This window comes from Phlebotomus argentipes, unplaced genomic scaffold (assembly GCF_947086385.1).
Source record: "Phlebotomus argentipes unplaced genomic scaffold, Phlebotomus argentipes genome assembly contig_5, whole genome shotgun sequence".
Classification (NCBI taxonomy): Eukaryota; Metazoa; Arthropoda; class Insecta; order Diptera; family Psychodidae; genus Phlebotomus; species Phlebotomus argentipes.
In genome coordinates, this window is record NW_026776165.1 from 6,137,022 (window position 1) to 6,161,318 (window position 24,297).

The 24,297-nt window shown below is 41.1% G+C and overlaps 3 protein-coding genes across 13 annotated transcripts; 2 read left to right on the forward strand and 1 right to left on the reverse strand.

Annotated features, from left to right (window-relative positions):
* The first annotated feature begins 1 nt into the window (after position 1).
* Positions 2 to 7,112, forward strand: LOC132256156 (protein daughterless). Of its 5 annotated transcripts, none has more exons than XM_059752390.1 (12): positions 2 to 340; positions 1,741 to 1,793; positions 1,981 to 2,439; positions 2,795 to 3,064; positions 4,003 to 4,074; positions 4,271 to 4,517; positions 4,707 to 4,800; positions 4,967 to 5,062; positions 5,505 to 5,609; positions 6,069 to 6,214; positions 6,645 to 6,760; positions 6,947 to 7,112. In XM_059752390.1, the coding sequence occupies exons 1-12, from the start codon at positions 259 to 261 to the stop codon at positions 6,989 to 6,991; spliced, it is 1,785 nt and encodes a 594-aa protein (XP_059608373.1). In that variant the 5' UTR covers positions 2 to 258; the 3' UTR covers positions 6,992 to 7,112. The 5 variants fall into 5 exon arrangements, with proteins under 5 accessions (XP_059608373.1, XP_059608374.1, XP_059608377.1 ...); XM_059752391.1 differs by having other exon boundaries at positions 5,520 to 5,609; XM_059752394.1 differs by lacking the exon at positions 5,505 to 5,609.
* Positions 7,113 to 8,699: 1,587 nt separating this feature from the next.
* Positions 8,700 to 12,935, reverse strand: LOC132256161 (pyruvate dehydrogenase (acetyl-transferring) kinase, mitochondrial). Of its 3 annotated transcripts, none has more exons than XM_059752401.1 (4): positions 12,667 to 12,935; positions 11,777 to 12,603; positions 9,906 to 10,178; positions 8,700 to 9,451 (listed from the first exon to the last, which is right to left on the reverse strand). In XM_059752401.1, exons 2-4 carry the CDS (start codon positions 12,581 to 12,583, stop codon positions 9,320 to 9,322), a joined length of 1,212 nt encoding a protein of 403 aa, XP_059608384.1. In that variant the 5' UTR covers positions 12,584 to 12,603; positions 12,667 to 12,935; the 3' UTR covers positions 8,700 to 9,319. The 3 variants fall into 3 exon arrangements, with proteins under 3 accessions (XP_059608384.1, XP_059608382.1, XP_059608381.1); XM_059752399.1 differs by having other exon boundaries at positions 12,663 to 12,935; XM_059752398.1 differs by having other exon boundaries at positions 11,777 to 12,935.
* Positions 12,936 to 13,601: 666 nt separating this feature from the next.
* Positions 13,602 to 24,282, forward strand: LOC132265530 (fasciclin-2). 5 transcript variants are annotated; one of them, XM_059766229.1, is made up of 9 exons: positions 13,602 to 13,974; positions 14,050 to 14,224; positions 14,453 to 14,506; positions 16,037 to 16,861; positions 17,129 to 18,098; positions 18,508 to 18,697; positions 21,726 to 21,933; positions 22,128 to 22,217; positions 22,903 to 24,282. In XM_059766229.1, exons 1-9 carry the CDS (start codon positions 13,923 to 13,925, stop codon positions 23,042 to 23,044), a joined length of 2,706 nt encoding a protein of 901 aa, XP_059622212.1. In that variant the 5' UTR covers positions 13,602 to 13,922; the 3' UTR covers positions 23,045 to 24,282. The 5 variants fall into 5 exon arrangements, with proteins under 5 accessions (XP_059622212.1, XP_059622214.1, XP_059622215.1 ...); XM_059766231.1 differs by lacking the exon at positions 22,128 to 22,217 and having other exon boundaries at positions 22,882 to 24,282; XM_059766232.1 differs by lacking the exon at positions 22,128 to 22,217.
* The last annotated feature ends 15 nt before the right edge of the window (positions 24,283 to 24,297 follow it).

The window sequence follows — 24,297 nt, forward strand, 5'->3', positions numbered from 1 at the left end:
CACGGGTAGTCGTATCTTTGATTTTGTGATTGTGGTTCTTGTTTGCAGACTTGGCGGATAAATTGCGTATTTTGGGGTGGAAAGCGCTGAGAAGATGTGTCGTGATGTGCACCGTGTGAAAATTCACGTTCTCACGAACAATTTGGTGTGATCCAGTGTACGGTGGACGTGCGTGCGGTGGACAAAATCGCCACGGAAAATCGTGGTATTTGGTGTGTGGTGTGAAAGCAAAAAAGGGAAAGAGAAAATAAACTCAAAATGGCGACTTCTGACGATGAGCCAATGCATTTGTACGAGGTCTTTCAGAACTGCTTCAACAAGATCGCCAACAAGCAGAATGGTGAGTGCTCCGGAGGGCGCGTGGGGGCGCCCCTGGGCGAAAATGCGACCGCTGGGGGGCGCAGGAGGGGCGCACGGGCGGCAAAGTTGGGTGATTTGTGACGCGTGGCTGCGACTTCTTTGTATTCGGACATGGATTGCAGCCTCCGCGAGGCTGTGGCGCCCGCGGCCGTCGGCGGCCCCGCGGGCTGTCCGGGGCCGGAGTCCGAGTGACACATAAAACGCATGCACGGCGCGCACAATTGCCGTGCAAACGCGTACGAGGAAGTGGCCACACAACATTCACCTTTGGTGCCCCGCTTCGCTGCCCCCGCCCCCTCTCGCGCTCTCGCTCTTCCTCCTCTTCCTCCTCGGCATTATTATTGTGCATAATATATCGTCGATACGCCAGAGTATCATTATGTACATTATGTACCCGAGAGACCGTCCACATAATGTTGTGTGGAATTGAGAGTGAGCGCGAGAGATTTGATTGGGCATCGAACGCCAAGAGAGAGAGAGAGCAAAGGCGACACAAAGTGAACATACACTGTTTTATATCCGAGAGGGAAAAAGAATGAAAAATTATATTGTCATACATTTATAATGATATTGGCGTGAAGAAGTGGATAATAAGAAAGAAAATTGTTACTCCATGCAACAATTCAGCTTGAGGTTGAGCGGAAAGTTCGGTCAGCGGAATGTTTTTGTGTATAAAATAACACACAGATTTGCAATCGTGACACAGAATCTTATTCGCCGTATGCTCGCATCTTATTCATCATTCTGCAAATTCTGCCTTTGGAAACAAACCAAATAACACAATAATCAGTGTGAACTTGTGCAAGTTTCTTCTGCAAAAGACTTTATTTGAACTTTGACTTGTTGTATGAAAATCTAAGAATTACTGTTTTTAACACAATTTCTAATGAATGTTCTTAACTTACAATTAGTCTAATTAGCATCGTTTACTTGTTGCATTTCTGATTTTGTTGTGAATTTGAAATGTAATTGAAAATGAGAGAAAATCACGTGGAAAGAAGGAAATCTTTTGGTTTTTACAAACGGATAATTTTCATATTAGCTTATTAACTATAATTAAATATTGCGAGGTCATTGTGACTAAGAAAAGGGTAGAACATTAATTTGTGCTTTGCTTAGAAATTTCATGCAATTTGTGGGATCTTATTGTGATAAAATATCACAAGTGACAAAGAAAATGCAAATGTTGCGAATATGAGAAGGAGAAGAAAGCGGATTAAATTCGTTAAACCCTCTCCGAATGTCTTGCCGAACTTTCTGCTCGACCACCCTTAATGCTGGGTATTTAAGTTGATGTTCTCTACCCCGACTCCATCTCACCGTGAATGATTTTTTTCCGCCTCTCTTTCATGTGTTCTTGTGCGTTTTGTGACACACCAGGAGCGGAGAAAGGTTACCAATCATCGGCGTACGGCGGAATGGAAAACGGAATGGTGAGTTTCGTGATTAAATTGTGTGGAGAAGAGCCACGAGAAAAGGAGAAAAACCTGCTGAAATTGCAGCCAAATTGCAGCATGTCGCAATTGATGCTCGCGGTGGACAAAAGTGGAGATAATATTGTCAAGATGTTTCTCATTTTTTTCTCTCTCTCTCTCTTTTTCTCCGCTGTCGCCATTTCAGTACGGACCGGATGACTTTGCCCACGAGAATCCTGTTGGTGTGACGCGGTATGCATCGCCCAAGGCGGTCGGCGCCCTGTACCAGCCGGAGCCCTACTTCGATTCCACGGCCAGCAGCTCGTGGTACGCCGCTCCGTCCTCCTGCGGCGCTTATACGCCACAGACGGCGGCGTCCAACTATCACAATTCGTCGCACATGAGCCCGGCGGGGCATCATGGGGGTGCGAGTGGCAGCAATCACTACAGCATGTCTCCCAACATGAGCCACATGGAGGGTGGGCAGCTGTCGCAGACGCAGAGTCTGCCGCCGATGAGCTCCTTCCGGGGCGGCAGCGGCGGCGCCGGGCCCTCGCAGGCCGTCTACAATCCACAGTTGTCTCTTCCACACAATCATCCGCATCCAGAGCACAGTCCCGTCCTCGAGGCAGGAGATCCCATCGTCCGGAAGGCGGCGCACAATGTAAGGCAAAAAAAATGATAGCATAGAAAGTTTTCCATTAACTGCATTTAATATGCAGGATTGATTCCATATTGATTGGGTGGGTTTATGAATAATTCTGAGCATTGTTAAGGTGTTTATTGATTGATTGAGTGCGACACAATTGCAGTAAATTCACTCACTCAGTCTTATGAAATACTTGGACAGACTTGCAGTTGAATCTTTGTGAGGGAAATATCACAATATATTGTTGTACATTTGAACAACACAGGATATTTAACAGAGACTGCAGATTATGTGGTGTATTTGTGATGTGATAGAATTGCGAAATTGTGTCGATGATGATGGTTTGTTTGACTTTTCTCTTTCCTTGCAGATTTACTCACCTGATCAGAATCTTGCATATACAAATTCAAATGCATCCACTCCTGTCAACTCACCGCCGCCGCTGACGTCGCAGACGCCACTCCATCCACCACCGAATCCAGTGATTGCCGGCCAGCCGGGCAGTGCATCGAGCGGTGCAACGTCCTGGCAACAATTGACACCTGTTCTCAGTACGGCGAGTGTCACTGGCGGGAATCCCAGTGTCAATGGCCTTCAGAATGGGGCCTACACGCCGGACTTGGTGACCAGGGGACTCATGGTGAGTTGATGATGAGGAGACGTTGCGACTCAGTGTGATTGTTGTCTAGCTTTTGCACTGGGATCCGGATGAAAGGCGACAAGGAGAGAGGCGCGACGACACAGGAAGAATGAGAAGAAGACACACATTCACGTGTTTGATCACATTATTTTCACAATTCCTCTTGAAAAATGTGTGTTGCTCTGTTGTTGTCCAAGTGTTTTCTTCTTTTCTTTTTTCTGTTCACTCTCAATTATGTGCTTTTTACCTTCTCACATGTTTTACCAAGTCGTCGAACATGAGTTCTTTTCTCGCGCTGGTCCATTTTATCCACACACACACGCACACTGTCACACGCGTGGCGCAGTTTTTGAGGAGACACAGTGGAAAAAGAGAGCAAATTATCTTGACAAATGATTGCTGTGCGGCATGAGATGTATCTAATTTGTGTCTTAATCACCTGTGTTTACAACTTGAGCATCTTTTTGTGCTGTTGATTGGCGCGCACCTCAAGACGAATTGTGGTCAAGTTGAGGATGCAACAGAGTCTAATAACTGAAGGCAGTGTTGTGTGAAATTGAACTGTTCCAAAATCCAAGAAGAGGGATTTTGAAAAGTCAGAATCAAGTTTCGTGTTGATCAACTGATGAAATTCTTTGCAAACAGTTAAATAAGAGTAAAAGAAAACCCCTCAGAAGTAGTTAAATGTTAGAACAACATGTGATATAAATAAGCAATTAGAGGTGAACATGGACACAAAAGAACTTGTCAATTTAACAACTGAAAATTCTAATTTTTACATTTATAATTTGATGTTTAATGATGTTGTTGTTGTTTTTTTGGGGGTCTTTTTTATTTATGACTTCTGCTATTCAAGTGTGTGCTGAGCCTAACAATTAATCCACCACAATATTTTTCTTTATATTTTTTTGCATGCTTCTGCGTATTTTGTTGTACAGGCTAATCCGCCAGAAACACAGCCATTAGATGATGCCATTGTTTTTTTGCGAGACCATTCAGAAAGTACGAATGTAAGTAGATGACGTTATTATTATTTTGTTGTTCTTTACCATTTTTCTTGTTATACTTTTCTTTAATTTTTACTGTATTACACTCTAAGTCAAAGGGAGGGTGGGAAAGTGTTTGTGTGCGGGACTTTTTCTGCTGTGCGCAATGGAAAGGAAAGATGGCAAAGGCTGTGGAGTGATGCAATTGTTGTCTTTCCAGGGGGCACGCATGGAGGAGCGACTAGATGATGCCATAAATGTATTGAGAAATCACTGTGAACAACCCCAACTGCCGATGCCATTATCAGGATTGGATCCAGCATTTATTGGGGCGGCGGGTGGCAGTGGGAGCGGACCACCGCCCGCGGTTGCAAGTACACAATTGATGCCATCTCTTCAAAGTGACATAAAAGCCGATCCAATGGCGGGAAGCATAAAGCAAGAAAGACTCACAAGTGGCAATTCCAGTAATAATCATTCACTTTTACTCATTTTCTGTACTCGAGGCGGAATTGGTGGTGAGACGGAATTATATTTGTAGCCTCGAGGGAGGAGGTGTTTTTGAATGTTGACCACCAATTTTGATCTCTTAAGAATCTGTCTAGAGATTCCTTAAGTTGATGATCTACTAATGTGTGCTCTCTTTGACATTGTAGAAAAGAGAAAGGAGCCAACAGAAGCGGACACAAAACCGAGTAGCAGTTCAATTGAGGGATCTTCAAAGGGTTCTGCTAAGAGACCACGTCGATAGTGAGTTTTACATGACTTTTTTTTATTGAACACACACACGCGTAGAAAGTGAAGATGCAAGAAAACAGTGTGTGTGTGCTTTGCATAAATTAGTGCCAAAGCACAATTGTTGAATATTGAAAAATATCCCTTGACAAAAAATTCTGTATGCAATTATTTTTCTTAGCTGCTCAAGTGCTGATGAAGGTGATAATTCTGATCCGTCGTGCAGTAAAGCGGTGCGAGAAAAAGAACGTCGACAAGCTAATAATGTTAGAGAGAGGTGAGTTTGTTTTGGTGAAAGGATATGGAAGATTTTTACTCTATTTATTAAGATGGTAAATATATTTTGTGATCTGTGATGTGATTTTGTTTGCAACATGACAATGAGAAGAAAAATAATTGCATACACATTTATTTACTCTCTTGCAACAATATATATGTAGAAAAAAATGCAATTCTGACATTTGGGGATATTTTTGTATCATTATTGAAGATCTAATCAAACTTCAGCATATTCATCTCTTTTTATTCTCTTCCTTTTTAAACAATCTTTTTTCTTTTTGTTTTCTCTCTCTCTCTGTGATTCCCTTTTCATGGGTGAATTTGGCTCCTGCGGCACCGGCTATGAAATACATTTGACCAAAAACCAAAAATATCTCAAAACCGATTGTCGAAAAAACCTGGGCCACCATAAATTGTAATAAACTTTTGGACTAAAACAGTAAAATTTCGCGCAGTTGCTCAAGCGCCGATGAAGATGATGAGGAGCCCGGTCTCAAGGCGTTGAGAGAGAAAGAGAGACGGCAAGCTAATAATGCTCGTGAAAGGTAACAATTAGAGAAAAAAAAAATGGAAAGACTTGTTAACAGAGAGCAAAAGGATGTTTTAACATTACCTCTAATCTCGCACTGATCCGGGAGAGATGTTTCAATTATGCTTGCTTTCCAGCTCTTCACGCGAACATCCGAGTCAGAAGTCAGTTTTGTATGATGGGTTTTTTTTTTAAATTCTTTTATTCTTTGGATTGGAAAGAAATATTTTGTATGGAATTTAGAGATCTCGTCTGTCATTTTGCAATGATTGATCGCAACAAATCGCTGTTTTGTTTGTTTGAATAAAAGGAATGCAAGCATATTTTGATACACTTGTGAACTGGTGTAAGTAAAGTTTAGAGGTACAACTTTTGCTTGATTGTTTTTATTCAAATAAATTTTCAACCACTATAATGAATTGTAATTGATGTTTGAGAATTTAATACTTACGTTGTGTGTGTGTGTGTTCCTCAGGATACGGATTCGGGACATCAACGAGGCCCTGAAGGAGTTGGGGAGAATGTGCATGACACACCTGAAATCTGACAAGCCACAGACAAAATTGGGCATTCTCAATATGGCAGTAGAAGTGATAATGAATCTGGAGCAACAAGTTCGAGGTGAGGAAATTGTCATGATGAATTTACATTAAATGAGTAAGAACAGTTGACAGTTTCATTGTCATATCGCTCTAAACGAGTTAATGTGAATCTCGTTACGAGAGATTCTGTCCTCTTTAGATTCATCTTTTCTGCAATATATGCAAAATATGATCAATTTCCAATGTGATAAGCAATTTGCAATGTGAATCTGATGATGATTGTTGTGTTTGAAGAAAGGTTTCATGTGAAGAAAAATATGATCTTACATTGAAATGCAATTTGATATATTGAGAGAAGTGATCTTGATGTACATTTTGAAGGATCAAAACAAGAAAGAATATGATACTAAAAGACTATAAAGAAATCATCGATTCTCAATTGATGTTATTAAAATGTGAATTGAGAATTATCTTGCTAATTCTTTGGTGTAAATTATTTGCGCCAACAGAGAGAAATCTGAACCCGAAAGCAGCTTGCCTGAAGAGGAGGGAGGAAGAGAAGGCAGAGGATGGATCAAAATTGCCACAGCATCATATGATATCGCAAGGATATCCATCAATATCCGTGAGTAGTCATTTATTGATAAATGTGCCACTGACAGTGAGATGATAACGATTGATAATGAAGTGGATGATGACACATTCACGTGGAGGAGTAAAGCGGCACGAGCACTGTGTTGTTGTTATGCAATATCATTCAATTAATTGGAACCTTTCTCTCTCTCTCTTCTATTTATTCACCTCTTTGCAGGGTCCACACTCCAATTTATCGCACAACAACAGTCATTCACAATAGCACTTAACAGTATTTTGGCGATAACATCGTCGTCGTGTCGTGACATTTTATCAACATTTGATGATTGCAGTGAAGAAGCTGATGGCGTAGGTGGTTTTTCTGGGAAAACATAAGGAAGGAAGGGGAAGGAAAGAAGAGAAGAGAGTGTGGAAAGGAATTGATTGGGAGAATCACGATGAAGGAAATAAGACAAACAATCAACACTGTGTGGAGAGAAATAATTTAATTACATCATGATTGTGTATATAAAGTTAAGCAATAAGGGTGTGAAAACGATTCAGAAGAGACACAGACGCATTATTTGCGGTGGAGGAGGAGGAGAAACATCGTAGAAGAGCAGCAGTTCCAAGGTGAAGAGAGAAAGAGAAAGAGAGAGAGTGAGTGCGAATGAGAGCAGAAACTCTAAACTACAATGAATAGGAATAGGAAGTGGAGAAGTGAGGAAGAAGAGAGAAAAGGAGGAGGAGGAAGAATGCGTATGTGGAGGAAAATTTAGGAAGTATAAAAGAATTATATATAAATAGATGAATAATTGATTTCATGGAAGAAGAAGAAGATGAAAAAATCACACAACAAAAAAAGCGTTCTATGTAACAGAAAAAAATATATAGAGACAGAGGAAAAAAAACAATGATAGTGAGGTGGAAAAAATCAATACATTTTGAAAATATACGCGAGAATCGTGAATGAATGTTGCTATATACATTAAAAATTTATATATAACATTAATAATTATATAAATATTATTAATTGATAAGAAATTACGACATTTCTGCGTCATTTTGCCTGGTGGAAGAATTAAAAAAAAAACACACACAGGGCAAATGTTTGTGTGTGTCGCAATTTCTTATTAATCGAAATAATGCGCTAATGAGAGAGAAAACATAATGATGATGATTGAAGAAAGAAGTAAGAAAATTTTTAATTTATACAGAGAGCGAAGAAGAAGAAAAAAAGCGTATCAATTTTTGTGAATAGTGAAATAGCATGAAGAGAACTTTTCTGCCAATCTTAATTTTTAGTGTCCGTGACGAGATGAGAGTTAATGGAGAAATACTTAACTTAAATATTTTTTTTTCTTATTGTAGAATTTTATATAATAATTTTCTCTTCAGTATGTTGCGCGCGCGCATTGCTGGCAAAAGCGTGCGCATAATTTTCCTGATTCTACTAAGAGGGAAATAATAGTCTTGAGGGTGTGTCTTGAAGGTTCATGACTTTTCTTCCATTTTAGCAATTAATTCTATCCCGTCATTGAACGGCAATCTTGTTTTCATCTTCCCAGTGACTGTAATCTTTATCGCATTTCCCCAAAAAAAAAAATTTTTTATGTCTTCTAGATCTAATTCTGTAAATACAAATCGCGTGGTGAAAACCAGAAAAAATAAATACGTACAAAGCATCGAATTAAGTTCTTGAATCCCTCGAGAAGTACGACTTTTGCCCTCAATGCGTGCGATTATTAAGGTATTTTCTCGTTCTTTTTCTCTTCTTTGTCTGTATTTTTTTTTTACACAAGCATGTAAGTTTTTTGTGAGAAACAGTGTCAGAGTCTGTTATAATTTTTAATTTCTGCGTCCCCTCAAAGTAAAAGTTAAGGAATTTTAAGTAAAAAAGAAAAACAAATGGATAAAATGTATTGAAATCAGTTTTAATAATTTCATCTGATCAATTTGAATTTTATATATATTATTTTTTTTCTAAGAAGAAGAAGAAGAAGAGAGTATAAAAAGGAAATCTTAATACTTTTACTTATGTATTAAAAATAAAAAAATGAATTAAGTGTTTAGCTAAATTTTAAAAATGACTCTAAAATGTATAAAAAACTTCGTTAAGGTTCTATATTTTCATTATTATATTAAATATAGTAAAAAATGCCTCAAGGTCTTTTGTTTCTCTCGAATTGCGGAAGAAAGAAGAAAACATGCTCAAGGAGAAAATCTTGTGGGAATTTTCTCTTTCTCTTCTGTGTCCCGGACTTTAATCGTGCGGAAAAGTGTCATCTAATCGGCCAAAATTTCCTCTATTCTCGCAATCTCTATTAATAAATTCCACCTTCAACTTGAGATTCGCCTTCAATTTGCCACACAAACACAATTTCTGCGCTCTTTCCGTATAACAAAATATTTTATTTCTATGCCCGCACTTTGTACACAATGTAGAAAGAATAAAAATGGTAGAGAAATACGATCATATGGAGGACAATGACAATGAGTTGTGCTAAATGCTCGTTGGCTGCGATGGGATGATATCCACAGAATCCCTTGACCAGCACCGTCAATACAACCGTCGTTTCACACTGGAAATTCGCTCCCTTTCGTCTTCCTCTCAAATGATGATCTGCGGCCGGGATTTGCTGTTGGATGACGACCAGTCGCGCACGGGCACGTAAGGCTCGTAGAAACGCTTGCTGGAACTGTTGAAGATCGGCAGCAATTCGTTGGCCTCATCAGAAAGGGTCTGTGAAGGACATGTAACAGGATAAGTTGAATTTAATGACTTCATAATTCCCTAATTGTTCAATACTGATTGAATCAAAATGCACTTTGTTTGTTATCACACTTAAGCCATGTTTGCTGAACATTTGAAGGCAAGATTCTATCTTCAAATTGCCCAATAAACACATTGCTAAGGAATAAAGTGTAGACAAACATCTCAAGATCACTGAATATTCAAATAAAGAAGTCCATCATAAATCTGCAATTTGATCAGTCTTTGTCGCAATTTTGCCAACTTCTGCAATGCGCGTGCTTTCGCGACTGTGCAGCCTTGAAGAGGAGGAAGAGCGCGCGCGCGATAAAATGTAGTTCAATATCATCGCGCGCGCTGTAAATTGCGCCAATTCACGTGTGTGCAATTTGACTTCATTTCGCCCCATTAATGACCAGTAATAGCGACCCACGAGGCGGCTCACCTTGAGATAGATCAGCGCATCCGTGCCGTATCCCTCGCAGGACATCAGACAGAGGTCACCGTGGAAGTATCGCGCGTACAGCCGCGAGATGGGCAGTCCGTAGCCGTAGCCGGCGAGCGGCACGGTGTTGGATTGATGATCCACGTGCTTCTGCGGCTGTGGCGCTGTGCTGTACATGTACTTGAACAGCAAATCCATTTGCGAGCGCGGAATTCCGCCACCGCGGTCGGACATCTTCACGCAAATGTCCTCCTTTGCGCGCACAATTGTGACCTGCGGAAGAGAGTGGATAAATTGCGATAAATTGCTCTCACGATGTGCAACACGCGATTTTTCTCTATAATGTCTTCATTTCCCACCCCCACGCTTGTGCGAGTGGAAAATTGCTGAGCATTGAAGCTCATTGATGTCGTTTGCTTATTCATTAGCACACAAATCAATATGCAACGCGTGTGTGGCTGAGATTATTTAACTATCGCCGTCAAATGCGCATGTCTGGCTGCATTTTTATTAATTTCTAATCACACTGACTAGAGGAATTTTTCAATTAAAACCAACCAAAAACTAAGCCAGAGAACCCATAAAACCCACAGCATGAACGTGAGTGTTAAAGTTAATAAGCGAGGGCAGTAAAATACTGTTATTGTCGCTTGGCAAGACTGCAATCACTCAATATTCATTGATTCATTAAGTAAGCAATTGACTCAGTTTTGCGCACATGCATTCAATCTAACACTTCTAGTATTGTTTCAGGTTTGAATTGATTTAAAGTAGAGAATCTTACGTTTTGTCCACCGTAAGATGCGCATAAAACGAACATTGACTCTTTTAATCTGCGCAAAAACTGCTCAAAACAACTCCCCGAAAATGATATCTCCTCTCTGGTGTTTATGCTTGTTTTGATGTCTCATGCTTGACTGGAGTTTCCATTGTGTTTATCATAAGCTCAATATTTGTCCCAACAACTGCTAGTTTTTTTTTTACTCCACGCAATCTTGCTAATGAACCTTGTAGTATATTTGATGGCCAATTTCTCATTTGTATCTTCCGTTCGATTTTTCGGGGGAAAGTCAAGTGGAAGTTACAGAGATAGCACGAAATTGCGCTCACACTTGACGTCACGAGCAATCAAAATCAACCTACTTGCACAGTAAATTTTGAGTCTTAACTACAAATATCTGGACTTGTGCTCAAAATAACTCTAATCAGCTGGCAATTGACCTTTGCTTTGCGCCCTAAAAGCCAAGCAAACAAGTGAAAGTATGAGATCAGCTTGATGGATTTAGTATCGAATGTTGCCAATTGCGAGTCTTCGCGACGCACTAAATCGATTGCTATCGCACGAATGTTTATTAGTACCTTGAACTGACCTCGAAAGAACGCCCCCCGAAAAAAACAACATTAGTGCCTGATAATTGCGATTATTAGCAGTTTAGAGATAAATTAGATCAAGTGTCTGAGCCTTCCTGACACACATTTTCACACCCTTGAATATGGCTGACCTTACAAGATGTTCAGTAGCGTAAGGAAAATGAAGTGAAAAAGACACTCCCTTTATTATTGTCGTGAGAAGAAAGCTTGTTGGAAAACTGAGCTTAAAACATATTAAGCCACGCCCACGTTAAAACCCCGCCCCTTTGCTGTATCGAACATTTAGTCTTTCTCTTTGAAAATGGCAATGAAAATCCAGAAATTCCTCAACTGTCCTGAGCACTGAATCTCTTCGTCCTTCTTGAGTGAAAGAACAATTTTCTTGACTCTCACGATCACTCACTACGTCACTGTGCTATGTTTACCCTCTTTTATCACTTTCTCTGCCTGTTGCCATGGAAATACTGGCGACAGGCAGAGACCACAGCGTCGAGACTCACCTTGATCGGCGGGATGTTCTCCTCGTCCTGCTCATAGCGCTCCATCACGGCGCGCATGGAGTTCTTGAAGAGCTCGAAGAGCATGTGATACAAGTGCGACGGCACGTAAATGATCCTAACGGGCTGGTCAGCCTCCAGATCGTTGTGCTCCTCGATCTCCAGCGCCGGTGCGCCGAAGTAGTACTGATCGCAGAGGAATCGCGCCGTGTCATAGGCATCCCTGACCACGGCGCTGGGATTGCACGTGGGATCAATGCAGCCGATGTGCTTCCCGGGATCGGGATGCGTGTTGCCGAAGAGCATCGTGTGCTGGTTGATCAGCATGCGGATGCTGATGCGAGACATGTACAGGCGGTCGAGGAAGTACTGAATGGCCGCCTCCGTGCTGGGCTCAATCTCACCGTGCTGCGCCTCCTTCAGCTCCAGGATGCCCAGCGCCATGGTCTGCACCACATCCGAGTGGCGGTCGCGGATGAGCTTCAGGTCGCCCACGAAGCGCTTCAGCGTGTCACCGGAGGGCTCGATCTTCTCATAGTTGATGATCTCCTCGAAGCTCTTGTGGTACCACTGGCTCACCATCGCCACGGAGGACTGCCTGAGGAGCTGCTGTGGCAGCAGGGCGATCTCCTTCATGATGTTCGCCAGGCGCACCGGCAGCTCCTTCCGCAGGAACATGTAGGATTTCTTCTCGCACGCATTCAGCCCAAAGTCGATGAACTGCTTGATGGACAGTGGCGACGGATTGAACTGCGAGTAGAAGTCGAGGATCTTCTTGGTGTAGGCAAACACCGGCCTTGTCACACGCATCTTGCCTCTGTCACTCTATGCTAGAACATTTCAAGGGCATCAAATCACAAATATTTATTCTCTCAGTCTTCACACTCACGTACGGGGCGGGCAACAAAGGTCACGACGCTCTTTGACTTCCTGACCACTGCACGACGTTTCCGGCCCAGCAAAGCGCACAATCTCTCACGCCACTATTTGCCTCTCTGGTGCCCTCGGAGCACCATCTGATGCCTCGTCCACAACACAAGATCTATCACTTCCCGCTCAAGACGACACAAAGCATCGCTGAACGTCATTTACACGGGAAAACACTCTCAACACTGCCAACTCTCATGGTCGAATCTGCCCAGTTTCGCTGCCCACAGACACCAGCGCCACTGGCGGCGCTCTGCGAAGTACAGCGTTTGTGGAGGAAAGCGCGGGAAAGCCTTGGGACATGAAAAAAACAAGCACCGCGCGAATTCTTCGGAATCAACAGTGTTGTGGATGTAATTTCACCTTTTTGAACAAAAACTTTGTTCATTCGTTCACTCCATTTAGCGATTCGCAGCTAAATTAAATGTTTCATTTGGGACACGTCCCAAAAAATAGGACAATTTGTACACTGTAAAATAAATAGGAAAAACTTTGATTTCACACCTTTGAAAAGGGTGAAAAGGTGTTGTAATCTTGAGAATGAGTTCAGAGTTAGTCAGGAAATACTTGAAAAATTAAATCATCCCCTACTTTCTTACTGAACTCATTAGGAATCTAAAAATAAAAGAAAATGGTAACTTTAAAGGGGATTTTTCGTTTCACTAATCTAGACTATTTTCAGAATCCATAAAGAATTTCCACTCAGTCACCACTCTTCATCTTCTTTACTGTATCTCACTATAAAAGGTAATAAATGATCAGCCAGGAATTCTACACCCAAATATACCCCACAAACTGTGGCGTATGAAATCTTCTGTTTCTCTACGCTGTCCCACGACGCTGTCCCACGCGATGCTCTGCCGTACCGACTCTGCGCGGGTGACGCACTTTTGCCAGTGACAAGTGCATGGCGTTTATTGATTTTTTTGGGGTGCATTTTATTGTGTTTTCTGTTTTCGTTTGTTGAGCAAATTGTTGTCCTTTCACTTCCTTCCAACCCACTGAGGCCCGCACAAGTCGCCCTTGGTGTCCAATTGAGTGTGCCGCGCGTGAAATTCCATCGCTGAAATGTGATTAGTGCGCTGCTCGCGGTTTTTTGTCTTTTGCACATCTCTGGGCGGGGCACAGAGAGTAAATTTTGCATTTTTCACGCGATTCCCGACGCGCCAGCACGTCCGGATTTGGTGTTGTCGGTGGCATTTGTGGTGCACTTGCTGGATCCATGGGCAAAATGATGGCTCTGCGGGGGATTTTGCTGCTCATCGTTGCCTTTGGTGAGTCAAGGACGGCCACCTGTCAAACTTCCGGAACTCATAAATTTTCGTGTTGCGTTGCGCTCCAATTTGCAGACGGCGTCGTGAGCCAATTTCAGCCCCATTTGGAGATACTGCCCATGCAGTCGATTCAGCGGAAGCCCGTGGGAAAATCCCTCATGCTCACTTGTCGGCCAAATGTGCCAGATGTGAATTTGGTGTCGGATCTTCAGTGGAAAGACGACCAGAACATGACTGTTCTGCCCAAACCGTGAGTGCTTTTCTCATCATCTCCTAATCCTCCCCCGCCCACTTGTCTTCACATGAAATTCTCTCACTTCCCGCTGAGAGAAGATCAAATTTCCCAGTGGCGATAGACGAAAGAGCGCAAGATAGATGAGCTTATCTCGCCAGGAATGCGTCAATCTTGCACTTTTTCCGCCACCAACGCTCCTTCTTATCACGATTTTTGTTAAATTTGTAAATAAATAATTGTCAGGATCGAATATTACCGCCCACTGTACGATTCATCCGGGAATCGATTGCCGGTGAAGTAAGTGAACAAAGCGATGCCCCTTTTCTCTTGGTTTGTCTATCGTGTTGTGTTGCACATGAGTATAATCATTCCATCAATGCGCCCTCTTTTCTGGTCAGAAATCCTCTCTACTCTAGTTTGCCTCTTGTTAATCCGCCTCCACTGATGGACACACAATCATCAGCGTGTTCACAATTTCTTCTAACACGATAAATTCATGTATTTTTTCTGCTGTTCTTTGCATTGTGACCCATTCATTTGCCCCATTCCTCACAATTCAATTCAACATATAAACCAGCATTTCCATTTAACGCCCTGAGACGCCTCAGTCCATATCGCCAATCTATGCGGAACTGTGTGGCATGCGATTCTCTCTCCTCTTGAATGAAATTCCCCACGAGAAGGTTTGCCAGTGCCTCGGAGAGTTCGTGCTTGTCCGGCAAGACAAAGGAATTTCGCGCCATTGGGCGCCAATTGAGGAAATTGACCGCTCGAGAGCCAAATTCTCGCTTATGGGATAAGTAATTTGTTGGGGCTTTTCAGAGAGAGAGAAAGAGAGGAAGAGAGGAAGAGAAAGTCTTGTGGAGTAAATTTGCAAGGCGGCTTTTGGAATAACAACAAGAGTCTCGACAGTGTGACGCACGTGATGTGAATTTCAAGCGTGAATCATTCTAATTCATCCCGTCTCTAGTAATATTCAATGCTCGTTTGTAGCAAATCGAGAAGCTAAGAACAATGCTTGGCATACTCGAGCATCAGAAGAGCAATTTTCTTATGAATTACGAGGAGTGTTTAATCATTCAGAGAATTGAAGAAACTCAGCATTAGTCAATAAAATGGGATAAAATACTGCAAACAATTGACTTTCTAATTCTCTTAGGAATTTATCTAATAAGAAATTTTCAACATAACATTTCTCTTACAAGAAAATACACAAAATCATAACAAATTGGAGTGTAGACAAAATCTAAAGTCTTTATTAGAGTTGTTTGTTAAATCTAGCATCTTGCGAAAATCCCCATACATTGTTCAATTTCTCCTATAGTTTGTTCTCTTTTATCCCTAAAATGTTTTAATAAAAATGTTTAGACAGAAAATATGAGACAGGCGAAAAAATTATGGCTTTACACACTTTCTCAATTGGTGCAAATATGCAATATAAACCTCCCTATTGAGCCACACGTTCTTCTTCTTTTTTTATGATTATTTAAGTGGGGAATTTGGTGGTCGTAAATCTCGATGGCGTAAAGTGTGTGTGTTCGAGGGATTAATTGAAAGCTGGGTAAGAGGCGAGACAAGCACGAATTTGCCGAGCAACCGCGCGCTCCTCATCGTTTCCCATTTTAATGTGTTACCATTGCGCCCGCCGATAAATAAATAATCTCCATGATGATTGTTTGGTCTAACAGAGAAATGCCAATTGCGAGCAAATACCCGATGATATTTTCCTCTTGTTGTGTTGTGATTTGCGCGCTGCGAAGCACAAACTCTCGAGCTCTTGAGGAGGGTGATTAATGTGGGGTTTTTCTTTGTGTGTGCGTGTGGCAGACCGGGCCAACAGCCGCCTCCGATGTACACGGAAGTGCTTCCTGGGGACCAGAGCTTGGCCCTGCTTATTCCCGTGCTCACGGACACCATGGCGGGCACGTACTACTGCACGGCGTCGTACGCCAACACGGAGCTGATGGTGCAGTCGGTGCGCATTGAGACGTATGTGGCGATCACGTGGAAGGACGCGCCGGAGAATCAGTATCCAATCCTTGGCTCGGACTATGTGGTGAAGTGTGAGGTGACGGCGAGACCGGCGCCGTCCATTGACTGGCTGAGGAATGGGGATCCCATCAAGACGGGCGATCGCTATGTGGTGCGAACGCATGGACTTCTGATTCGCAGCGTTGAGGAAGCTGATGATGGCATTTACACCTGTCGTGCGGCTGTGATTCAGACAGGAGAACTCGTGGAGCGCAGCATTCGCGTTGAGGTGCAGATAAAGCCGCAAATCTATGGATTGCCGAGTGTACTGGAGACTGTGGAGGGTCAGGGCTTCTCCACATTCTGCAATGCCACTGGGAAGCCTGTGCCGGAATTCACGTGGGTGAAGTCAATTGATCAGCGGAATGTGGCGCAAGCGGACAGGTTCATTGTCAATTCTATCACGGGTCAGATGAATATTCTGACAGTGGACAAGGATGACTATGGCTATTACACGTGCATCGCCAAGAATGCCGCCGGAGTGTCGCAGTCTCAGACCCTCCTTGATGTCGTCATTCGCCCGAGGATTTACGAACTGTGGAATACAACAGTGGCGGTGAAGGTGGAGGGGCAGTTGCTCTGCAAGGCGACAGGACGTCCCCCGCCGCTCATCACATTCCGGTGAGTCATTCAATCATCTCTCGCTTGTTTCCCTCGTGTTCGTATACATCTTCCCATTGAGATTGTTGAGTTGATTAATGATAGATTTGAGAAGATATTCCAGTTGATGATTTTATATGGCAAAATTTAACTATTTTCGCGCAAATATATTAATTTCATGGTATAGATTTTCTTATCGGCATAGTAATAAATTGGCTTCAATTGAAGAAATATACACAATTGATGATAAGATCTCGAAAATGTGAATAATTTCTTTCGTCTGACCAGTCGATGGGGCTCCAAGGAGGAATTAGTGCCTGGACCGCAGCCAAATGACGATCGCATCGTGCTTGAGCAGTCGTTTGACGATGAACGTGGCGAATCGAGTGGCACAATGAGAATTCTGGACGTGAATCGCACGGATGATGGATTGTATGAGTGTGTGGCGAGGAATAAGGGCGAGAGTGCCTTCAAAGTGGGTCACATTGCTGTCGAATATCCGCCCACATTTGACTACATGAAGACACTGCCGCCGGTGTTCAGCTGGGAGGAGCGACCGGTGAATCTGAGCTGTCTGGCAGAGGGTATTCCCAATGCCACAATCGAGTGGCGTCTCAATGAGCGTCTCATCACGGAATTGTACGACAGGAACTTTGAGATTCAGGGCAGCGGACCCAGGAGTGATTTGATCGTGACACCCGTTGACAATCGCTACTACACGGCGTACAAGTGCATTGCCAGCAACAGATTGGGACGCAGTGAGCACATCATGCAGCTGAAGCTAGCCCGAATCCCCGACGCCATTCCTCAGGCCATTCCGCGCATTGTCACAGCCACCAGCATCACATTCGACATCATAGCGCCGCCGGTGGAGTTGGGAATGCCAATTACGGCATTCTCAGTGCAGTACATCAGGGAGTTGGATCGTGACTGGAACAATGCCTTCAACAGAACATGGTCACCGGACAGTCCGTACATTGTGGAGGGTCTCTTTCCGCAGACCACCTACAATTTCCGCTTTGCGGCGCGCAATTTGGTGGGATTGGGCCAGTGGAGTGCGTACAAGTTGCAATCGACACCGCGACGCTCTGAGCCTGAACCGCCGCGTCTGCTGCACAATCCTATTGACGACTCGGAGGCGGAAGATGGGGCGGATCCGATGGTGATGTCTCCGTATGCTGATCACTTTGAGATGCGCTGGAGCGTTCCGCCGAACAATGGGGAATTGATTGATTTCTACCAACTGCGCTATTGTCCGGTGAGTTTATTCATTCTTAAGCATATTTTGACAGAGTTGAGAGCATTTTGTAGACTATAGATAAATTTCATTCCAAAGATGAAGGAGATCTTTGAATTCTGTTTTTATTTTGACTCTATACTCAAGTTCTAAAGTGTAAAATTGGTAAATTGTGATGAAAGAGTGGGAAAATTGTTTAAATTCCTTATAAAAATGACACCAAGAGACGCCAGAGGGTGAAAACATGATAAAATATACAATTTTTCTAGCCCCTCTCTTTATCCAGTGTGTCAGAATGCTCTCAGCTCTGATGCAATCTCATCTCTCCCAACATCAAATCATTTATTGATGGGGAGGAAATGTCGAGCATTTGAGGGGTGTCCCTTGAGACTGACACCCTTCATCGTTTTCTCCTCTTGATGTGTTGCAGGGTGTGAAGGTGAACGGTGAGTGGCACGAGACGGGTGAATTGTGTGTGACGCGTGACATTCACGCCAGCGAAGCCACGGCGTACGACATGAGCAGCTTGCAGGCGGGCACGTATTACAGGACGGAGTTGCGGGCGCACAATGCCATCGGCTTTTCGGAGCCGGCGAGTCTCATGATAAAGACGGCCAGAGGTGAGTTCTCGTCGCCGAGGCACTTGGGTACGCTGCTGTATCAATCCAGCCTGGCGTCCGTCGACACATCCGACGGACGTGCCATGCATACAGCAGCATCCTCCCCGTGGATTGTCTTGCTTGTGCTGTCTCACAGTGTGCTGCTCGTGCTCTTGTAACCTCTTATGATTTTCGTAGGATTTTACTCATGTGCTCGCATAATAGCTGTATGAAATTTTTTTTTACCATTACTTTTGCGCAAAGTATTTTCAATACTCTTTTTCTTTTTAATTTTGTAATGTCTTGTGTTCATGCTCAGAGAGAGAGAGAGAGAGAAAGAAGAGAGAGAGTTGTTGGATTCTTTATTATTTGACTGTAGAAGTTGGCAGCTAAATATGATCATCATCACACACCATTTTCAGTATGTTTCTCACTTAGTCTGTCCATTCCATATTTTATGAAAATTAATTGGCAGCATTAATTGAGAAGATTCACATCCTATGATAATTTTTATTTCTTTCTCATTATAATTAATCAACATGTATCTCACCACTGCAGTTTTAATTGAAAGCAAGAGAGAGAGAGAGAGAAATTCAAGCACAAAAATCATTTAATTACCAACTCCATTCACTTAGTGCGGATGATGTTCTGTAGTGAGAAGAAAGACGGAGAAGAAAAAAGAGTGATTTTGTAGCGTTGAAAATTAACCATTCCGTGCCATTGGGAGCAATTTTCACTCATATTTGATGTTCTCTATTTAGTCTATAATCCATTCTTTTTCATTTTTCCTCCTCTGCTCACCATGTTTTTGTACTTCTTGCGCCTCTCTTTTCATCTGATACAATTAGGAAATTATTTCAACGCACACTCACTGGGTGTCACATATCAATGGCCATCCGCTCTCTTTCACGGATTCATTGTCCTGCTCTCAGTTTCAACTCTGCCAGCTGTTCTGCATTCGCAATGATGCTAGATTTTTCTGGTGTGTGGTGACAGACGCATAAAAATCATGAAATGAAAACCATAGAGACTTTTGCTCTGGCTGGTAAAAGTGTGTGTGTTGAAGAAGAAAGAAGAGATAGAGAGAGATATGTAATGATATGTGAAGCACACTAAAAAGAAAGTAAAGAAAAAATATAACACCATATCTTATGAAGAACAGAAGAGAGAAAGAATTTCAAGAATATTGTGTAGAGAGAGAAAGAGAGAAATTTGATGAGAAAAACACTGTGAAAATTATGCTAACCAAAAGGACGAGAAAATCTTTATCAATTCTTCTTAAATGAATTTGTCATTTTGAAAAAAATTATTATTACAAATTTTAAAACATGGTTTTTTCCTATATCGCTAAATGATCATTTTCGTTAGGATGAGATAAAACGTGCTGACAACAGTGTGAGGATGATTAGAAGAATGTTGAGTGATGTGTTTATAAAGGCACCAAACGTCTCAAGTCATTTCACGGTAATAGTAGATTTTTTTTTCATTCTTTTCATTCGATATGTAAACAGTTTTAGGGTAAATATTTGGCTAAATGGAAACCACCGATCGTTTTAGTGCTTTTTCAGAGCATTTTTCGTTTGCTACATGTTATGGATTGTTGAAGGGATAAATATCGAATGATTGTTTCTTTCATTGTCTTCATGTCAATTGTGTGTATTTGGAAATGTTTCATATTTTGCCAGTTTTACGACATTTTTGTGTATTACACGAAAGTATTTACTATCATTGCTATTTTGTATAATACAATTGTAGTTGCGAGAAAGGCGAATTCTTTCCTATTTTTCAAAGTGCCTTTTTGCATCAATTTCAAGCTGTCGATAAAATTGATGGCAAATTCAGTTTGAAGAAACAGATTTTATGCTATTTTTGTTCGCTATAATGTGATAAAAGTGACTTTATTTAGATTGCATTTAATACAATAAATTTACGATGATATTCTGCATTTTCATCGAATATCACTGAAAACTTCAATTTCTATAAACATAATTTTTTTTCTATCGAAATCACATAAATATTCTTCTATTTATCCTCCAAAGTTGTCTCTTTGCGATAGGTTAATAGAATAAACAAGAGTATAAAGCGTATTGAGCACAGGAAAGATGTCTTGCCTGAGGTTTTGCTGTGAAATGAAATTTCACAGTTGAAACATTTTAAGAAATAAGAGAGAGATAAAATCAAAATCTGTAATTGTAGTGCAAACAAAATAAAAACAAGAAATTTGTGTAAATTATGAGCTGCAAAGGGGAAAAGAAAGAATTTATCCAACTGTGTGGAAAATGTAGTTGTTAACAATCTACTTATAATATTGAAATGATTCAATCATATTTACTTAAAAGAATCTCCACTTGACGCCTCATCAAGAAGAGTTAAAGAAAATGTGTTGTTATGACAATATTCAATCAATGCAAAGTTGCGATGATGAAAGAGCGAGAAAGACAGAAATTTTGATGGCGAAAAGCAGAGTTTATCGCAAACTAGGAGAGAAAAAAAAATGATGAGATGATATTTTTAAGTCAAGCTATAAATAAAATCTCAAGTGTTCTCTTGCGCAAATTATATTAGGGAAAGGATGACATATTTTGGAGATATATGATTAGTTATGAAGCATTATGAAGTGTCTTTTTAAGTGATTGTTTGACATTGGACGATATTAATAGAGAGTTGATTGAAGAAAATACTTTGTTTAATTTTTATTCTTTGCCAAATCTTTCGTGTCTTTTTTTCTTCTTCTTTTCTCTCGTCGTTTGACCAGAGTTTTTGTTTCTCGGCATTTTATAACATTGAATTAATTGGTGTAGAGATTTTCTGTTGCTTTGGTTGGTGGTTTTCATGTTTCTTTTTTTTCTCTTTTTTCCTGTGGCTAAACAAAATGCTAGAATAATTTGTATAATTTCTGTGTCTCTGTGCGTAAATGTCTCAATGTCTGCAAGTGAAGCAAAATGTGATTTCTGTTTAACTGAATTATTTTTATTTAACTCAATGCAATAATTCTTCTCTTCCGCCTCGCTCTCTTCCCCCTTCCGGCGCCACTCCTTTTCGCGCGCAGGTGGCGATGTGGTGTTGAGGAAAGACGATCCCATCCTCTCGTCTGTGGCGATAATCGCCATCGCCGTGGGCGGCGTTCTGCTGCTGCTCATCATAATGGATTTGCTATGTTGCAAGATCTGCAACATTGGCCTGCTGGCCACCATCAGGCAGAGTGGCAACAAGTCCTCGCCGTCCAGGGACATCGATGATGACAACAAGTTCAGCAGGTGAGTTGGTGAAATGATACCCGGTGAAATTGGTGACAGAGAAGAAAGCATGCTTCTGACATTGGGTTAAACATTCTCTCTCTCTAAGAATTCTTACCATTCTTTATGTCGTTGTGTCCCATCATTCTAACACACTCGAATGCACTCTCGCGCGATAGTCTTTACGGGTGGCGTTTCCCGCTTCCTTATTGCAGCAGCAGCCTCGTGAAGGAGCCCTCGCCGTCTCCCCTGCCGTCGCCATCGTCACTCAAGATGGGCCTAACACCACCCAAACTAACACCCTTGTAAGCAAATCACATCTCAACACGCTCTTTTCCCCCAAACACAGCAAAACAGTAGCCGCCGAGGGACAACAACTGATGGGAAATTTGATAGAGTTTCTTTGCCACACAGATGGACAATTGAACTGACAATATACAGTAGCGAAAGTTTGATTAGGTCACTTCTGAAATTTAGGACAAATTTCCTTTTGATCATATCAAAAACTAATACCTTTTATTTCTAATACACTTTGTTGATGATTTGGCACATCTTCATATTTATTTACTCACGATTTCTTTAGCTCTTCAGTACTGAAGAAAATGAGGTTTTTTTTTAATGTGATTTGACAATTATTAAGTTGAAAACGTTTTGCGAACTTCATGTAAAACATATTAAAATTGGATTTTATAGAATATTTCTTCTAAAATTGTGCGTTAAAATATGATTAAAGAAAATATTTAAGTGGATAAATCACAATTTTACCTCATAAGTTGTCAGTTTAATTCATCGACTCTGTATTTTCCACAGTTATTGACTGTTCGGCACACTTGCAGTGTCTTTAACAGAATTTTCATCAAAATTTGCATGCTTTCAGCCTCTTTCTCACGATTGCCGCGGGAGAGAATTTGTGTGTTTGTTTGCATGAAATGCACAGTGATGGAGATGATAAACAATTAAACACTTTAGCTTCTTTATCATCTTCAACAGGGACGACGATCAGGAGAATCAGCCGCTGAACAATGTGGCCGCCAATGGCGGCGTGAAGTTCATCCCGTCTTCCGTGGATTACGACGGCACCATGACTTATTCGCGCAGCGGCGAACTGATTGGGCGCAACTCGGCCGTGTGAATTTTCCAATTACCTCGTCAGAATGCAACGAAAGCAGCTTGAATTGTACTTAAGTGGATGAGAGGAAGTATTGAGAATTTTTAGCTACTATTGTACTACTTTTAGAGCTCCAGAGAGAAAGAGAGAGCAAATGTGTTGTACGCAATTTTTTTTATCATGAAAAAGAAGAAAAAAGAGAGAGAAAGGATGAAAAGATATATGCTCAAGTCTTTCAACGAGAATTTTAATATCAGAACCTTTTTACTTAACGTTATGAAAGAATTTAGTTTAATATTTAGTTCGTTTAAGTGTATAATTTAGAGAAAGAAAGTGTATTTAGGGTGGGATATTGGCGTTTTGTCAAAGTCAATCAAGGGTTATATAGAAAAAAAAGGACTGATTTTTCTTAGGAGAAAGAGAAACACACAAAACTTTAATGAGATGAACCAAGATAGTTGATATAAACAATTGTAACTATTGTAATTGTGTTTAGGGAATAGTTTTTGCCAAATGGAGAAATGAAGAAATCCTATTGAATCCTAAAATCAAAATCACACACTTTTTAGAATTTGTATTGAGTCGTTATTTTTAGTTCTTAACTTGTAAAGATTACCACTAAGTTTAAGACGGAAAGGAGAAATATTGTAGTTTATCTCTAGTTTCTGTTTTATCACAACAACAAAAAAAACTGTGTTACATTTTTTCTCTATTTAACTTATAATCACAGAATTTCTGTTGACATCACCTTGTGCTTATGCTTACCTTTAATAATTAAATTATTAACCTAATCACGTGCAAGAATGGAGAATTAAGTGGCGTTGAAACCAAAAAAAAACAAAGCTAAATGTGTGAAAGAATGTTTTTTATCGCTTCTCTGCCTCAAGATGTGATCCATAAATTCACATTGTGCATTCAAATATTAAAAACACGCTTTTAATGGGTCTTTTTGTGTGGCTTTTCTTAACTCATAAATGTCCATTTTGTGGGAGATAACAAAAGAAAAAAATATTTCAACAGAAAATTACAATATATCGCGAGCAATTGTGAAAGAAAAGGAAAAACAAAGACAAAAATGTGCTTTTACATTGAAAAAAAAAAATGTCATATTTACGATATAGTTTTTTATACAAAAAAATATTATATACATTTGTGAGAAAAGAACAATTATCCATAACTGTCCATTTTTATAGATAGAAAGATTATCTTTCTCGAAAAAAGCGAAACAAAAATAAAGTGACGAAAAGCTTAATGCAAACTAACGGATGGAATTTTGA

What these genes read in the sequence shown, in the direction of transcription:
- LOC132265530 (XM_059766229.1), top strand. Translation starts at nt 13,923, where the DNA reads ATGGGCAAAATGATGGCTCTGCGGGGGATTTTGCTGCTCATCGTTGCC. An exon ending in ACCAACTGCGCTATTGTCCG is followed by an intron (nt 18,099 to 18,507) that starts GTGAGTTTATTC and finishes GATGTGTTGCAG; the next exon opens with GGTGTGAAGGTGAACGGTGA. An exon ending in GATGACAACAAGTTCAGCAG is followed by an intron (nt 21,934 to 22,127) that starts GTGAGTTGGTGA and finishes TCCTTATTGCAG; the next exon opens with CAGCAGCCTCGTGAAGGAGC.
- LOC132256156 (XM_059752390.1), top strand. Translation starts at nt 259, where the DNA reads ATGGCGACTTCTGACGATGAGCCAATGCATTTGTACGAGGTCTTTCAG. An exon ending in GCGGAATGGAAAACGGAATG is followed by an intron (nt 1,794 to 1,980) that starts GTGAGTTTCGTG and finishes TCGCCATTTCAG; the next exon opens with TACGGACCGGATGACTTTGC. An exon ending in GCTAATAATGTTAGAGAGAG is followed by an intron (nt 5,063 to 5,504) that starts GTGAGTTTGTTT and finishes GGACTAAAACAG; the next exon opens with TAAAATTTCGCGCAGTTGCT.
- LOC132256161 (XM_059752401.1), bottom strand. Translation starts at nt 12,583, where the DNA reads ATGCGTGTGACAAGGCCGGTGTTTGCCTACACCAAGAAGATCCTCGAC. An exon ending in AGAACATCCCGCCGATCAAG is followed by an intron (nt 10,179 to 11,776) that starts GTGAGTCTCGAC and finishes TCTCTTCCGCAG; the next exon opens with GTCACAATTGTGCGCGCAAA. An exon ending in ATGCGCTGATCTATCTCAAG is followed by an intron (nt 9,452 to 9,905) that starts GTGAGCCGCCTC and finishes TGTCCTTCACAG; the next exon opens with ACCCTTTCTGATGAGGCCAA.